The following is an 18,307-nucleotide window of genomic DNA, read 5'->3' as shown; positions in this document are numbered from 1 at the left end:
ACAAATAGGGATACAATAATATAACACGAGCATAATTGTCGTTCTGTCCGAATTTGTACGCGTTTAAGTTATGAATTAAGCCTTTAATTTGGCTTTGCGTTTGTTTCATTTACCAAAACGGATGCTTCACATACAATGTGTTCAAATTGCATTTAGTTGAAGACTGAATATAGACATCGTTGTCATTTATTTTGTCATTGTGTTTGTTCCTGCGTTTTGGAATTCACTACAGCTGGCAATTACGAGGAACCTGTATTCCGGGAAACACTGTAACAGAAAAAAGTCTGTTCCAAAACAATTCTATCTGATATACAAAGTAGAGAGGAAAAGAGCATATACGGAACTCAAAAGTAGGTAGAGTTAATCTAAACAATCAACATTTCATTTCTGAACGTATCTGCTAGTTCACCATGTGGAAATAATGGAACTTGCACTAACCCTAGCAGTTCCTAGGCTATGCAACTCTTCAAACGGTTGGATGGGTAGTAACTGCTATGCAGTTATACCGGCGGATTGTGCTCTATTTATACATTCCAGCTTTCATGCACAAAAGGGGCGTTCCAAATGATATTCTATGCAGAACAATTCTCATTACAATATTCAAATACAAACACCTCTGTTACTCTCTATTCGCCAGCTTTTATTCTTAAGGCATTCTGCAGGAACGTATAATATACACGTATACTCAGATAATATATGAAGATACTACGATTACTGTTCTATCAAGAGAAACCATTAACTTTTGTGAGCCCTCGCTCCATGCTCGTGTCTGTGTTCCCATGTTAACAAGTACAATCTTAAAATCGACTGGGCTTGTAAATTGCGTTTTTCAGGGCGCACAATGTCATAATGTAAAGTTGGACCGACTTAGTCACACCTGTATATATTTATGTAAGACATAAACGAAAACGAAAACATTCAGCACCTAATTACCTGAAGGTGACCTGTCTTTCATTTCAGACATAAATGAATGCAACATTTCGCCATGTGGAAATAACGCTACATGCGTAAACACCATGGGTTCATACACGTGCAACTGTACAAGCGGTTGGATTGGCAGGAACTGCACAGAAGGTACAGTTATTCATTGCGTTCTGTTCATAACGGAATGAGCGCAGTATTCAAATGTGACTAAATTCTTGCACACTGCATCTTGGATGCCTTGTATATAAAATCGAAAATGTTATTAAGGCTTAAAACAAGGATTATCAGTCAACATGCGTTTATTAGAATTTTGGTGTATACCACTGAAGAGGAAGAATGGTGTTAATGTAGTCTATTTCCAAATTGGCTTTGACAAATTTGCGATTAAAACTGTGGAATGAACTTATGGTTTCTAATCGTAACATTTATCTTGTTAATGAGCCTGAACAAGCGTACATATTCTGCTGAAGAACAAACTCTGACCAGAAACCATGTGGGAAATTTAATTGAAATGAAACCAGGTAAAAATAAAAGTCAATGTCGTAAGGCTTGCAATTGGTACATGGTTCGTTGCATAAATTAATAAAGATGCTATGTTTTCAACGACTCTACAGGCTAGTAAACATTTTCTGATCAATGATAAAGCATTCACAAATACCGATAGACTATATGGCTTGGGCATAATATAACACAAGCATAATTGTAGTTCTGTTCGAATTTGTACGAGTTTAAGTTATGACTTAAGGCTTTAATTTGGCTTTGCGTTTGTTTCATTTACCAAACAGATGCTTCACATACAATGTGCTCAAATTGCATTTAGTCGAAGACTGAATATAGACATCGGTGTTATTTGTTTTGTTATTGTGTTGTTGCTGCGTTTTGGAATTCACTACGGCTGGCAATTGCGAGGAACCTGTATTCCGGGAAACACTGTAACAGAAAAAAGTCTGTTCCAAAACAATTCTATCTGACATACATAGTAGAGAGGAAAAGAGCATATACGGCACTCAAAAGCAAGTAGAGTTAATGTAAACAATGAACATTTCAGTTCTGAATATATGTGCTAGTTCACCATATGGAAATAATGGAACTTGCAAGAGCCTTAACGGTTCCTAGGCTATGCAACTCTTTAAACGGTTGGATGGGTAATAACTGAAATGGGGTTTTATCGACTGATTGTGCTCTCTTTATACATTCCAGGTTTCATGCAGAAAAGAGGGTTTCCAAATGATATTCTATGCAGATCAATTCTCATTACAATATTCAAATACAAACACCTCTGCTACTCTCTATTCGCCAGCTTTTATTCTTAAGGCATTCGGTAGGAACGTATAATATACACGTATACTCAGATAATATATGAAGATCCGATGTTTACTGTTCTATCAAGAGAAACCACTAACTTCTGTGAGCCCTCGTGTCTGTGTCCTAATGTTATCAAGTACAATCTTAAAAATGACTTGGCTTGTAAATTTCATTATTTGGGGCGCACAAAGTCATAATGGAAAGTTGGACCGACTTAGTCACACCTGTATATATTTATGTAAGACATAAACGAAAACGACAACATTCAGCACTTAATTACCTGAAAGTGACTTGTCTTTCGTTTCAGACATAAATGAATGCAACATTTCGCCATGTGGAAATAACGCTACATGCGTAAACACCATGGGTTCATACACGTGCAACTGTACAAGCGGTTGGATGGGCAGGAACTGCACAGAAGGTAAAGTTATTACTTGCCTTCTGTTCATAATGAAATGCGCGCAGCATTCAACTGTGACTAAATTCTTATGCACTTCATCTTGGATACATTGTATATTAAAATCAAAAATGTTATTAAGCCTTAAACCAAGATTATCAGTCAAGATGCATTTCTTTTTGTCCATGCAGTATCCCTACTATCATTGTGTTTGTTTAAAAGCTGGTATACACGGAAGACGTCAATTCATCCTTTAATTTGATTTTGCAACTATTTGGTTGAGCGAAACGGTACATAATATAATCTAATCAAATTGTATTAAGGGGACGGCTAAATATACTTATCGGCGTATTATATTTTTACTGTGTTCTTCTTGAGCTAATGTGGTTCGCATGGTCCTAAATTGCAAGGCAACTCTATTCCTGGAAGCGCAGGAAGAAATGAACGAGGATTTCGATGTAATTCTACCTGATATGCTTAGTTCAGAGGAAGAGATAATATTTAAGACTGATCACCTAGTAGTCATAATGTATACAATCTACATTTCAGCCCTGAATGTATGTATTAGTTCACCATGTGGAAATAACGCAACATGCACGATCACCAACGGTTCATATGTATGCAATTGCTTAAACGGATGGATGGGTAGGAACTGCACGGAAGGTACAGCTGTTGATTTTCTTATATTTGTAAATCCATGCTTTCATGCACATGTAATGTTTTTAAAAGAAGTGCTTTGTTGAAACGAACGCATAATGAAATTCAAGGACAATCCATTTTGCTGCTCATTTCGTGTTAGATTTATTTCGTAGAGCATATCTGTAGCAGATTATAGCATACACTGATACTCAGAAAATATATGAGGATAAATTGTTTAAACATTTACGCAGTCAAGAAATCTTATTAATCTATGGCATGTTGTTGTGCATGTGTTCTAACGTTATCAGGTGCAACCTTAAAATGAATTAAGTTTTGAACATGCACTATGCAAAACGGACAAATCCGTGATGTAATGTCGGTTCCGGCTGAGTAACAGCTGCATATATTAATATAAGGAGAAAGCAGAAAAAGAAACCACTCAGTAACTAATGAGCTGAATGTGACCTGTTTGTTGTTTCAGACATAAATGAATGCAGCTTTTCACCATGTGGAAATAACGGTACATGCACAAACATCATTGGTTCATACATATGCAACTGTACTAGCGGTTGGACTGGCAAGAACTGCACAGAAGGTAATACTATTGCGTTATTTTCCTAATGTAAATTTTGCTTAAATGTTATGTTTTGTATAGGTTGTTTTATTCTTTAAACACGTGAAGAGCGAAAATTTCAGATCTTTCGGACGGCATTTTGTATACTTATATATTTTATTGGAATATTAGTACTAATGCTTAAAGCAAGGTTTTATGGTAAAATACACATATGGGAAATTCCATTTGAACAGTTGAAAGGGATGAGTTTGATCAATGTAGTTTATGTTAAAATTTAATTTCACAAATTTGCGAATTAACATGTGAAAGGAATCTTGGGCTTCAAAACGTAAAATATAAGATGCTTATAAGCCGTTGGAACTCTTCTTTTTCGACCAAAATACAAACGTCGAACTGAATATAACCAGGACAAGAAAATGACTGACATAAAATAAAATTTCGAAGTGATTCTCTAAATCATTCCTACTAATACATGCTTTGTTACATCTAAGAATAAATACGATAGGTTTTCAGTGTGTCTACGTGTTTATATATACTTGTTGAGCAACGTGAAAGCATTGACGAGCATCGAGGATGCATACGACTTGTCCATAATATCTTAATACCATCATTATGGTTTAGGGCGACTTTGTACAGGCGTAAATTGGGAACTCAGATTTTAATTTGACCTTGCGTTTGTTTCGTTTACCTAATAGATTTTCAAAATACAACATGTTTAAGTTCTATTTAGTGGGCGCTTGAATATAGATATTGGCATCATTTATTTTGTTACTGAATTGTTCCTGCCGGTCTGGATTTGGTAAGGTTCCAAAGAGCGAGGAAACTGTCTTCTGGGAAACATTCTAGCAAACCAAAATTACTCCTAAACGTTCCGTTCTGTTATGCATAATGAAGAGGACAAGAGCATAAATGACACTCAGAAAAAGCACAAATAATGTATAAAATCAACGTTACATCACAGAATGTTTGTTATAATTTCCCCGTGTGGAAATAATGCAACTTTCACAAACAGGAACGGATCATATGAGTGCAACTCTTTAAACATTTGCATGAGTAGGAACTGCACGGGAGTTATGACCGAGTGTTGTCCTATGTTAATAAATATCAGCTTTCATATACATATACCGCGTAAATGTGATATACCATGCATATCAAACCACATTATGATATCCAATGCTAATCAGTTTTGCAATTCGTTCGGGTGTGAGCTTTTGTCCTTAGGGATTTATATAGAAACGTGTAGCATTCACGTATACTCTGATATGAAGATAATATACTCACAAAGTAATGTAGAGTTGACAACTGTCCCTTTCAGCCTTCACTGCATGAGGGTGCCAGTGTCCTAACGCTACGAATCACAATATTAAATACGATTGGGCTTATAAATTGCAGTATGCAGAGACAACAAAATTATAATATAATTTTGGTTTCGGTTTCGACTAAGTGAAACCTGCAAATTTTTATATAAGAAAGAAAAATAAAAAAGACACCTACAATCAACTAATTTGGGTATTTTGATTTGTTTTTCGTTTCTGACATAAACGAATGCAACATTTCACCATGTGGACATAACGCTACATGCATTAACACCACTGGTTCATACCAGTGCAACTGTAAAAGCCGTTGGATCGGCAGGAATTGCGCAGAAGGTAAATTTTTTGCTTCTGTTTTGTTCATAATGTTTCTTTCAAAACGTTTTTGAATCGTTAGGAATGAGCGCAGAAGTCAAATGTGACTAAATTCTTGCACACTGCATCTTGGATACCTTGTATATTAAAATCGAAAATGTCATTAAGGCTTAAACCAGCATTATCAGTCAACATGCGTTTATTAGAATTCTGGTGTATACCATTGAGGAGGAAGAATGGTTTTAATGTAGTCTATTTTCAGACTGACTTTGACAAATTTGCGACTCAAAATGTGAAATGAAATTGTTGTCTCTAATCGTAATATTTATCTTGTTTATAAGCCGGAACAAGCAAATTTTCTGCTGAAGAACAAACTATGACCAGAAACCATGTGGGAAATTTAATTGAAATGAAGCCAGATAAAAATAAAAGTCAATATCGAAAGGCTTTCTGCTGGTACATGCTTCGTTGCATAAATGAATAAAGATGGTATGTTTCAACGACTCTACAGGCTAGTACACACTTTCTGAGCAATGATAAAACATTCACAAATAGGGATACAATAATATAACACTAGCATAATTGTCGTTCTGTCCGAATTTGTACGCGTTTAAGTTATGAATTAAGCCTTTAATTTGGCTTTGCGTTTGTTTCATTTACCAAAACGGATGCTTCACATACAATGTGTTCAAATTGCATTTAGTTGAAGACTGAATATAGACATCGTTGTCATTTATTTTGTCATTGTGTTTGTTCCTGCGTTTTGGAATTCACTACAGCTGGCAATTACGAGGAACCTGTATTCCGGGAAACACTGTAACAGAAAAAAGTCTGTTCCAAAACAATTCTATCTGATATACAAAGTAGAGAGGAAAAGAGCATATACGGAACTCAAAAGTAGGTAGAGTTAATCTAAACAATCAACATTTCATTTCTGAACGTATCTGCTAGTTCACCATGTGGAAATAATGGAACTTGCACTAACCCTAGCAGTTCCTAGGCTATGCAACTCTTCAAACGGTTGGATGGGTAGTAACTGCTATGCAGTTATACCGGCGGATTGTGCTCTATTTATACATTCCAGCTTTCATGCACAAAAGGGGCGTTCCAAATGATATTCTATGCAAAACAATTCTCATTACAATATTCAAATACAAACACCTCTGTTACTCTCTATTCGCCAGCTTTTATTCTTAAGGCATTCTGCAGGAACGTATAATATACACGTATACTCAGATAATATATGAAGATACGACGATTACTGTTCTATCAAGAGAAACCATTAACTTTTGTGAGCCCTCGCTCCATGCTCGTGTCTGTGTTCCCATGTTAACAAGTACAATCTTAAAATCGACTGGGCTTGTAAATTGCGTTTTTCAGGGCGCACAATGTCATAATGTAAAGTTGGACCGACTTAGTCACACCTGTATATATTTATGTAAGACATAAACGAAAACGAAAACATTCAGCACCTAATTACCTGAAGGTGACCTGTCTTTCATTTCAGACATAAATGAATGCAACATTTCGACATGTGGAAATAACGCTACATGCGTAAACACCATGGGTTCATACACGTGCAACTGTACAAGCGGTTGGATGGGCAGGAACTGCACAGAAGGTACAGTTATTCCTTGCGTTCTGTTCATAACGGAATGAGCGCAGTATTCAAATGTGACTAAATTCTTGCGCACTGCATCTTGGATGCCTTGTATATAAAATCGAAAATGTTATTAAGGCTTAAAACAAGGATTATCAGTCAACATGCGTTTATTAGAATTTTGGTGTATACCACTGAAGAGGAAGAATGGTGTTAATGTAGTCTATTCCCAAATTGGCTTTGACAAATTTGCGATTAAAACTGTGGAATGAACTTATGGTTTCTAATCGTAACATTTATCTTGTTAATGAGCCTGAACAAGCGTACATATTCTGCTGAAGAACAAACTCTGACCAGAAACCATGTGGAAAATTTAATTGAAATGAAACCAGGTAAAAATAAAAGTCAATGTCGTAAGGCTTGCAATTGGTACATGCTTCGTTGCATAAATTAATAAAGATGCTATGTTTTCAACGACTCTACAGGCTAGTAAACATTTTCTGATCAATGATAAAGCATTCACAAATACCGATAGACTATATGGCTTGGGCATAATATAACACAAGCATAATTGTAGTTCTGTTCGAATTTGTACGAGTTTAAGTTATGACTTAAGGCTTTAATTTGGCTTTGCGTTTGTTTCATTTACCAAACAGATGCTTCACATACAATGTGCTCAAATTGCATTTAGTCGAAGACTGAATATAGACATCGGTGTTATTTGTTTTGTTATTGTGTTGTTGCTGCGTTTTGGAATTCACTACGGCTGGCAATTGCGAGGAACCTGTATTCCGGGAAACACTGTAACAGAAAAAAGTCTGTTCCAAAACAATTCTATCTGACATACATAGTAGAGAGGAAAAGAGCATATACGGCACTCAAAAGCAAGTAGAGTTAATGTAAACAATGAACATTTCAGTTCTGAATATATGTGCTAGTTCACCATATGGAAATAATGGAACTTGCAAGAGCCTTAACGGTTCCTAGGCTATGCAACTCTTTAAACGGTTGGATGGGTAATAACTGAAATGGGGTTTTATCGACTGATTGTGCTCTCTTTATACATTCCAGGTTTCATGCAGAAAAGAGGGTTTCCAAATGATATTCTATGCAGATCAATTCTCATTACAATATTCAAATACAAACACCTCTGCTACTCTCTATTCGCCAGCTTTTATTCTTAAGGCATTCGGTAGGAACGTATAATATACACGTATACTCAGATAATATATGAAGATCCGATGTTTACTGTTCTATCAAGAGAAACCACTAACTTCTGTGAGCCCTCGTGTCTGTGTCCTAATGTTATCAAGTACAATCTTAAAAATGACTTGGCTTGTAAATTTCATTATTTGGGGCGCACAAAGTCATAATGGAAAGTTGGACTGACTTAGTCACACCTGTATATATTTATGTAAGACATAAACGAAAACGACAACATTCAGCACTTAATTACCTGAAAGTGACTTGTCTTTCGTTTCAGACATAAATGAATGCAACATTTCGCCATGTGGAAATAACGCTACATGCGTAAACACCATGGGTTCATACACGTGCAACTGTACAAGCGGTTGGATGGGCAGGAACTGCACAGAAGGTAAAGTTATTACTTGCCTTCTGTTCATAATGAAATGCGCGCAGCATTCAATTGTGACTAAATTCTTATGCACTTCATCTTGGATACATTGTATATTAAAATCAAAAATGTTATTAAGCCTTAAACCAAGATTATCAGTCAAGATGCATTTATTTTTGTCCATGCAGTATCCCTACTATCATTGTGTTTGTTTAAAAGCTGGTATACACGGAAGACGTCAATTCATCCTTTAATTTGATTTTGCAACTATTTGGTTGAGCGAAACGGTACATAATATAATCTAATCAAATTGTATTAAGGGGACGGCTAAATATACTTATCGGCGTATTATATTTTTACTGTGTTCTTCTTGAGCTAATGTGGTTCGCATGGTCCTAAATTGCAAGGCAACTCTATTCCTGGAAGCGCAGGAAGAAATGAACGAGGATTTCGATGTAATTCTACCTGATATGCTTAGTTCAGAGGAAGAGATAATATTTAAGACTGATCACCTAGTAGTCATAATGTATACAATCTACATTTCAGCCCTAAATGTATGTATTAGTTCACCATGTGGAAATAACGCAACATGCACGATCACCAACGGTTCATATGTATGCAATTGCTTAAACGGATGGATGGGTAGGAACTGCACGGAAGGTACAGCTGTTGATTTTCTTATATTTATAAATCCATGCTTTCATGCACATGTAATGTTTTTAAAAGAAGTGCTTTGTTGAAACGAACGCATAATGAAATTCAAGGACAATCTATTTTGCTGCTCATTTCGTGTTAGATTTATTTCGCAGAGCATATCTGTAGCAGATTATAGCATACACTGATACTCAGAAAATATATGAGGATAAATTGTTTAAACATTTACGCAGTCAAGAAATCTTATTAATCTATGGCATGTTGTTGTGCATGTGTTCTAACGTTATCAGGTGCAACCTTAAAATGAATTAAGTTTTGAACATGCACTATGCAAAACGGACAAATCCGTGATGTAATGTCGGTTCCGGCTGAGTAAAAGCTGCATATATTAATATAAGGAGAAAGCAGAAAAAGAAACCACTCAGTAACTAATGAGCTGAATGTGACCTGTTTGTTGTTTCAGACATAAATGAATGCAGCTTTTCACCATGTGGAAATAACGGTACATGCACAAACATCATTGGTTCATACATATGCAACTGTACTAGCGGTTGGACTGGCAAGAACTGCACAGAAGGTAATACTATTGCGTTATTTTCCTAATGTAAATTTTGCTTAAATGTTATGTTTTGTATAGGTTGTTTTATTCTTTAAACACGTGAAGAGCGAAAATTTCAGATCTTTCGGACGGCATTTTGTATACTTATATATTTTATTGGAATATTAGTACTAATGCTTAAAGCAAGGTTTTATGGTAAAATACACATATGGGAAATTCCATTTGAACAGTTGAAAGGGATGAGTTTGATCAATGTAGTTTATGTTAAAATTTAATTTCACAAATTTGCGAATTAACATGTGAAAGGAATCTTGGGCTTCAAAACGTAAAATATAAGATGCTTATAAGCCGTTGGAACTCTTCTTTTTCGACCAAAATACAAACGTCGAACTGAATATAACCAGGACAAGAAAATGACTGACATAAAATAAAATTTCAAAGTGATTCTCTAAATCATTCCTACTAATACATGCTTTGTTACATCTAAGAATAAATACGATAGGTTTTCAGTGTGTCTACGTGTTTATATATACTTGTTGAGCAACGTGAAAGCATTGACGAGCATCGAGGATGCATACGACTTGTCCATAATATCTTAATACCATCATTATGGTTTAGGGCGACTTTGTACAGGCGTAAATTGGGAACTCAGATTTTAATTTGACCTTGCGTTTGTTTCGTTTACCTAATAGATTTTCAAAATACAACATGTTTAAGTTCTATTTAGTGGGCGCTTGAATATAGATATTGGCATCATTTATTTTGTTACTGAATTGTTCCTGCCGGTCTGGATTTGGTAAGGTTCCAAAGAGCGAGGAAACTGTCTTCTGGGAAACATTCTAGCAAACCAAAATTACTCCTAAACGTTCCGTTCTGTTATGCATAATGAAGAGGACAAGAGCATAAATGACACTCAGAAAAAGCACAAATAATGTATAAAATCAACGTTACATCACAGAATGTTTGTTATAATTTCCCCGTGTGGAAATAATGCAACTTTCACAAACAGGAACGGATCATATGAGTGCAACTCTTTAAACATTTGCATGAGTAGGAACTGCACGGGAGTTATGACCGAGTGTTGTCCTATGTTAATAAATATCAGCTTTCATATACATATACCGCGTAAATGTGATATACCATGCATATCAAACCACATTATGATATCCAATGCTAATCAGTTTTGCAATTCGTTCGGGTGTGAGCTTTTGTCCTTAGGGATTTATATAGAAACGTGTAGCATTCACGTATACTCTGATATGAAGATAATATACTCACAAAGTAATGTAGAGTTGACAACTGTCCCTTTCAGCCTTCACTGCATGAGGGTGCCAGTGTCCTAACGCTACGAATCACAATATTAAATACGATTGGGCTTATAAATTGCAGTATGCAGAGACAACAAAATTATAATATAATTTTGGTTTCGGTTTCGACTAAGTGAAACCTGCAAATTTTTATATAAGAAAGAAAAATAAAAAAGACACCTACAATCAACTAATTTGGGTATTTTGATTTGTTTTTCGTTTCTGACATAAACGAATGCAACATTTCACCATGTGGACATAACGCTACATGCATTAACACCACTGGTTCATACCAGTGCAACTGTAAAAGCCGTTGGATCGGCAGGAATTGCGCAGAAGGTAAATTTTTTGCTTCTGTTTTGTTCATAATGTTTCTTTCAAAACGTTTTTGAATCGTTAGGAATGAGCGCAGAAGTCAAATGTGACTAAATTCTTGCACACTGCATCTTGGATACCTTGTATATTAAAATCGAAAATGTCATTAAGGCTTAAACCAGCATTATCAGTCAACATGCGTTTATTAGAATTCTGGTGTATACCATTGAGGAGGAAGAATGGTTTTAATGTAGTCTATTTTCAGACTGACTTTGACAAATTTGCGACTCAAAATGTGAAATGAAATTGTTGTCTCTAATCGTAATATTTATCTTGTTTATAAGCCGGAACAAGCAAATTTTCTGCTGAAGAACAAACTATGACCAGAAACCATGTGGGAAATTTAATTGAAATGAAGCCAGATAAAAATAAAAGTCAATATCGAAAGGCTTTCTGCTGGTACATGCTTCGTTGCATAAATGAATAAAGATGGTATGTTTCAACGACTCTACAGGCTAGTACACACTTTCTGAGCAATGATAAAACATTCACAAATAGGGATACAATAATATAACACTAGCATAATTGTCGTTCTGTCCGAATTTGTACGCGTTTAAGTTATGAATTAAGCCTTTAATTTGGCTTTGCGTTTGTTTCATTTACCAAAACGGATGCTTCACATACAATGTGTTCAAATTGCATTTAGTTGAAGACTGAATATAGACATCGTTGTCATTTATTTTGTCATTGTGTTTGTTCCTGCGTTTTGGAATTCACTACAGCTGGCAATTACGAGGAACCTGTATTCCGGGAAACACTGTAACAGAAAAAAGTCTGTTCCAAAACAATTCTATCTGATATACAAAGTAGAGAGGAAAAGAGCATATACGGAACTCAAAAGTAGGTAGAGTTAATCTAAACAATCAACATTTCATTTCTGAACGTATCTGCTAGTTCACCATGTGGAAATAATGGAACTTGCACTAACCCTAGCAGTTCCTAGGCTATGCAACTCTTCAAACGGTTGGATGGGTAGTAACTGCTATGCAGTTATACCGGCGGATTGTGCTCTATTTATACATTCCAGCTTTCATGCACAAAAGGGGCGTTCCAAATGATATTCTATGCAAAACAATTCTCATTACAATATTCAAATACAAACACCTCTGTTACTCTCTATTCGCCAGCTTTTATTCTTAAGGCATTCTGCAGGAACGTATAATATACACGTATACTCAGATAATATATGAAGATACGACGATTACTGTTCTATCAAGAGAAACCATTAACTTTTGTGAGCCCTCGCTCCATGCTCGTGTCTGTGTTCCCATGTTAACAAGTACAATCTTAAAATCGACTGGGCTTGTAAATTGCGTTTTTCAGGGCGCACAATGTCATAATGTAAAGTTGGACCGACTTAGTCACACCTGTATATATTTATGTAAGACATAAACGAAAACGAAAACATTCAGCACCTAATTACCTGAAGGTGACCTGTCTTTCATTTCAGACATAAATGAATGCAACATTTCGACATGTGGAAATAACGCTACATGCGTAAACACCATGGGTTCATACACCTGCAACTGTACAAGCGGTTGGATGGGCAGGAACTGCACAGAAGGTACAGTTATTCATTGCGTTCTGTTCATAACGGAATGAGCGCAGTATTCAAATGTGACTAAATTCTTGCGCACTGCATCTTGGATGCCTTGTATATAAAATCGAAAATGTTATTAAGGCTTAAAACAAGGATTATCAGTCAACATGCGTTTATTAGAATTTTGGTGTATACCACTGAAGAGGAAGAATGGTGTTAATGTAGTCTATTCCCAAATTGGCTTTGACAAATTTGCGATTAAAACTGTGGAATGAACTTATGGTTTCTAATCGTAACATTTATCTTGTTAATGAGCCTGAACAAGCGTACATATTCTGCTGAAGAACAAACTCTGACCAGAAACCATGTGGAAAATTTAATTGAAATGAAACCAGGTAAAAATAAAAGTCAATGTCGTAAGGCTTGCAATTGGTACATGCTTCGTTGCATAAATTAATAAAGATGCTATGTTTTCAACGACTCTACAGGCTAGTAAACATTTTCTGATCAATGATAAAGCATTCACAAATACCGATAGACTATATGGCTTGGGCATAATATAACACAAGCATAATTGTAGTTCTGTTCGAATTTGTACGAGTTTAAGTTATGACTTAAGGCTTTAATTTGGCTTTGCGTTTGTTTCATTTACCAAACAGATGCTTCACATACAATGTGCTCAAATTGCATTTAGTCGAAGACTGAATATAGACATCGGTGTTATTTGTTTTGTTATTGTGTTGTTGCTGCGTTTTGGAATTCACTACGGCTGGCAATTGCGAGGAACCTGTATTCCGGGAAACACTGTAACAGAAAAAAGTCTGTTCCAAAACAATTCTATCTGACATACATAGTAGAGAGGAAAAGAGCATATACGGCACTCAAAAGCAAGTAGAGTTAATATAAAAATGAACATTTCAGTTCTGAATATATGTGCTAGTTCACCATATGGAAATAATGGAACTTGCAAGAGCCTTAACGGTTCCTAGGCTATGCAACTCTTTAAACGGTTGGATGGGTAATAACTGAAATGGGGTTTTATCGACTGATTGTGCTCTCTTTATACATTCCAGGTTTCATGCAGAAAAGAGGGTTTCCAAATGATATTCTATGCAGATCAATTCTCATTACAATATTCAAATACAAACACCTCTGCTACTCTCTATTCGCCAGCTTTTATTCTTAAGGCATTCGGTAGGAACGTATAATATACACGTATACTCAGATAATATATGAAGATCCGATGTTTACTGTTCTATCAAGAGAAACCACTAACTTCTGTGAGCCCTCGTGTCTGTGTCCTAATGTTATCAAGTACAATCTTAAAAATGACTTGGCTTGTAAATTTCATTATTTGGGGCGCACAAAGTCATAATGGAAAGTTGGACTGACTTAGTCACACCTGTATATATTTATGTAAGACATAAACGAAAACGACAACATTCAGCACTTAATTACCTGAAAGTGACTTGTCTTTCGTTTCAGACATAAATGAATGCAACATTTCGCCATGTGGAAATAACGCTACATGCGTAAACACCATGGGTTCATACACGTGCAACTGTACAAGCGGTTGGATGGGCAGGAACTGCACAGAAGGTAAAGTTATTACTTGCCTTCTGTTCATAATGAAATGCGCGCAGCATTCAATTGTGACTAAATTCTTATGCACTTCATCTTGGATACATTGTATATTAAAATCAAAAATGTTATTAAGCCTTAAACCAAGATTATCAGTCAAGATGCATTTATTTTTGTCCATGCAGTATCCCTACTATCATTGTGTTTGTTTAAAAGCTGGTATACACGGAAGACGTCAATTCATCCTTTAATTTGATTTTGCAACTATTTGGTTGAGCGAAACGGTACATAATATAATCTAATCAAATTGTATTAAGGGGACGGCTAAATATACTTATCGGCGTATTATATTTTTACTGTGTTCTTCTTGAGCTAATGTGGTTCGCATGGTCCTAAATTGCAAGGCAACTCTATTCCTGGAAGCGCAGGAAGAAATGAACGAGGATTTCGATGTAATTCTACCTGATATGCTTAGTTCAGAGGAAGAGATAATATTTAAGACTGATCACCTAGTAGTCGTAATGTATACAATCTACATTTCAGCCCTGAATGTATGTATTAGTTCACCATGTGGAAATAACGCAACATGCACGATCACCAACGGTTCATATGTATGCAATTGCTTAAACGGATGGATGGGTAGGAACTGCACGGAAGGTACAGCTGTTGATTTTCTTATATTTATAAATCCATGCTTTCATGCACATGTAATGTTTTTAAAAGAAGTGCTTTGTTGAAACGAACGCATAATGAAATTCAAGGACAATCTATTTTGCTGCTCATTTCGTGTTAGATTTATTTCGCAGAGCATATCTGTAGCAGATTATAGCATACACTGATACTCAGAAAATATATGAGGATAAATTGTTTAAACATTTACGCAGTCAAGAAATCTTATTAATCTATGGCATGTTGTTGTGCATGTGTTCTAACGTTATCAGGTGCAACCTTAAAATGAATTAAGTTTTGAACATGCACTATGCAAAACGGACAAATCCGTGATGTAATGTCGGTTCCGGCTGAGTAACAGCTGCATATATTAATATAAGGAGAAAGCAGAAAAAGAAACCACTCAGTAACTAATGAGCTGAATGTGACCTGTTTGTTGTTTCAGACATAAATGAATGCAGCTTTTCACCATGTGGAAATAACGGTACATGCACAAACATCATTGGTTCATACATATGCAACTGTACTAGCGGTTGGACTGGCAAGAACTGCACAGAAGGTAATACTATTGCGTTATTTTCCTAATGTAAATTTTGCTTAAATGTTATGTTTTGTATAGGTTGTTTTATTCTTTAAACACGTGAAGAGCGAAAATTTCAGATCTTTCGGACGGCATTTTGTATACTTATATATTTTATTGGAATATTAGTACTAATGCTTAAAGCAAGGTTTTATGGTAAAATACACATATGGGAAATTCCATTTGAACAGTTGAAAGGGATGAGTTTGATCAATGTAGTTTATGTTAAAATTTAATTTCACAAATTTGCGAATTAACATGTGAAAGGAATCTTGGGCTTCAAAACGTAAAATATAAGATGCTTATAAGCCGTTGGAACTCTTCTTTTTCGACCAAAATACAAACGTCGAACTGAATATAACCAGGACAAGAAAATGACTGACATAAAATAAAATTTCAAAGTGATTCTCTAAATCATTCCTACTAATACATGCTTTGTTACATCTAAGAATAAATACGATAGGTTTTCAGTGTGTCTACGTGTTTATATATACTTGTTGAGCAACGTGAAAGCATTGACGAGCATCGAGGATGCATACGACTTGTCCATAATATCTTAATACCATCATTATGGTTTAGGGCGACTTTGTACAGGCGTAAATTGGGAACTCAGATTTTAATTTGACCTTGCGTTTGTTTCGTTTACCTAATAGATTTTCAAAATACAACATGTTTAAGTTCTATTTAGTGGGCGCTTGAATATAGATATTGGCATCATTTATTTTGTTACTGAATTGTTCCTGCCGGTCTGGGTTTGGTAAGGTTCCAAAGAGCGAGGAAACTGTCTTCTGGGAAACATTCTAGCAAACCAAAATTACTCCTAAACGTTCCGTTCTGTTATGCATAATGAAGAGGACAAGAGCATAAATGACACTCAGAAAAAGCACAAATAATGTATAAAATCAACGTTACATCACAGAATGTTTGTTATAATTTCCCCGTGTGGAAATAATGCAACTTTCACAAACAGGAACGGATCATATGAGTGCAACTCTTTAAACATTTGCATGAGTAGGAACTGCACGGGAGTTATGACCGAGTGTTGTCCTATGTTAATAAATATCAGCTTTCATATACATATACCGCGTAAATGTGATATACCATGCATATCAAACCACATTATGATATCCAATGCTAATCAGTTTTGCAATTCGTTCGGGTGTGAGCTTTTGTCCTTAGGGATTTATATAGAAACGTGTAGTATTCACGTATACTCTGATATGAAGATAATATACTCACAAAGTAATGTAGAGTTGACAACTGTCCCTTTCAGCCTTCACTGCATGAGGGTGCCAGTGTCCTAACGCTACGATTCACAATATTAAACACGATTGGGCTTATAAATTGCAGTATGCAGAGACAACAAAATTATAATATAATTTTGGTTTCGGTTTCGACTAAGTGAAACCTGCAAATTTTTACATAAGAAAGAAAAATAAAAAAGACACCTACAATCAACTAATTTGGGTATTTTGATTTGTTTTTCGTTTCTGACATAAACGAATGCAACATTTCACCATGTGGACATAACGCTACATGCATTAACACCACTGGTTCATACCAGTGCAACTGTAAAAGCCGTTGGATCGGCAGGAATTGCGCAGAAGGTAAATTTTTTGCTTCTGTTTTGTTCATAATGTTTCTTTCAAAACGTTTTTGAATCGTTAGGAATGAGCGCAGAAGTCAAATGTGACTAAATTCTTGCACACTGCATCTTGGATACCTTGTATATTAAAATCGAAAATGTCATTAAGGCTTAAACCAGCATTATCAGTCAACATGCGTTTATTAGAATTCTGGTGTATACCATTGAGGAGGAAGAATGGTTTTAATGTAGTCTATTTTCAGACTGACTTTGACAAATTTGCGACTCAAAATGTGAAATGAAATTGTTGTCTCTAATCGTAATATTTATCTTGTTTATAAGCCGGAACAAGCAAATTTTCTGCTGAAGAACAAACTATGACCAGAAACCATGTGGGAAATTTAATTGAAATGAAGCCAGATAAAAATAAAAGTCAATATCGAAAGGCTTTCTGCTGGTACATGCTTCGTTGCATAAATGAATAAAGATGGTATGTTTCAACGACTCTACAGGCTAGTACACACTTTCTGAGCAATGATAAAACATTCACAAATAGGGATACAATAATATAACACTAGCATAATTGTCGTTCTGTCCGAATTTGTACGCGTTTAAGTTATGAATTAAGCCTTTAATTTGGCTTTGCGTTTGTTTCATTTACCAAAACGGATGCTTCACATACAATGTGTTCAAATTGCATTTAGTTGAAGACTGAATATAGACATCGTTGTCATTTATTTTGTCATTGTGTTTGTTCCTGCGTTTTGGAATTCACTACAGCTGGCAATTACGAGGAACCTGTATTCCGGGAAAC

General features: G+C 35.6%; 1 protein-coding gene across 1 annotated transcript in view; it reads left to right on the top strand.

Moving 5' to 3' along the window:
* Positions 1–18,307, top strand: part of LOC149798509 (uncharacterized) — an 83,636-nt gene that overhangs the window by 57,542 nt on the left and 7,787 nt on the right. Inside the window, exons 13-17 of the mRNA XM_089957118.1 lie at positions 2,537–2,650; positions 3,747–3,860; positions 6,975–7,088; positions 8,551–8,664; positions 12,989–13,102. Of these exons, the coding sequence (XP_089813244.1) occupies positions 2,537–2,650; positions 3,747–3,860; positions 6,975–7,088; positions 8,551–8,664; positions 12,989–13,102 (570 nt within the window). The remainder of the gene's footprint in view (positions 1–2,536; positions 2,651–3,746; positions 3,861–6,974; positions 7,089–8,550; positions 8,665–12,988; positions 13,103–18,307) is intronic.

Source organism: Sinohyriopsis cumingii, chromosome 5, assembly GCF_028554795.1.
Source record: "Sinohyriopsis cumingii isolate HCF-2022 chromosome 5, ASM2855479v2, whole genome shotgun sequence".
Classification (NCBI taxonomy): domain Eukaryota; kingdom Metazoa; phylum Mollusca; class Bivalvia; order Unionida; family Unionidae; genus Sinohyriopsis; species Sinohyriopsis cumingii.
The sequence above is the reverse complement of the archived record's forward strand: the minus strand, read 5'-3'. Positions and strand labels throughout refer to the sequence as shown.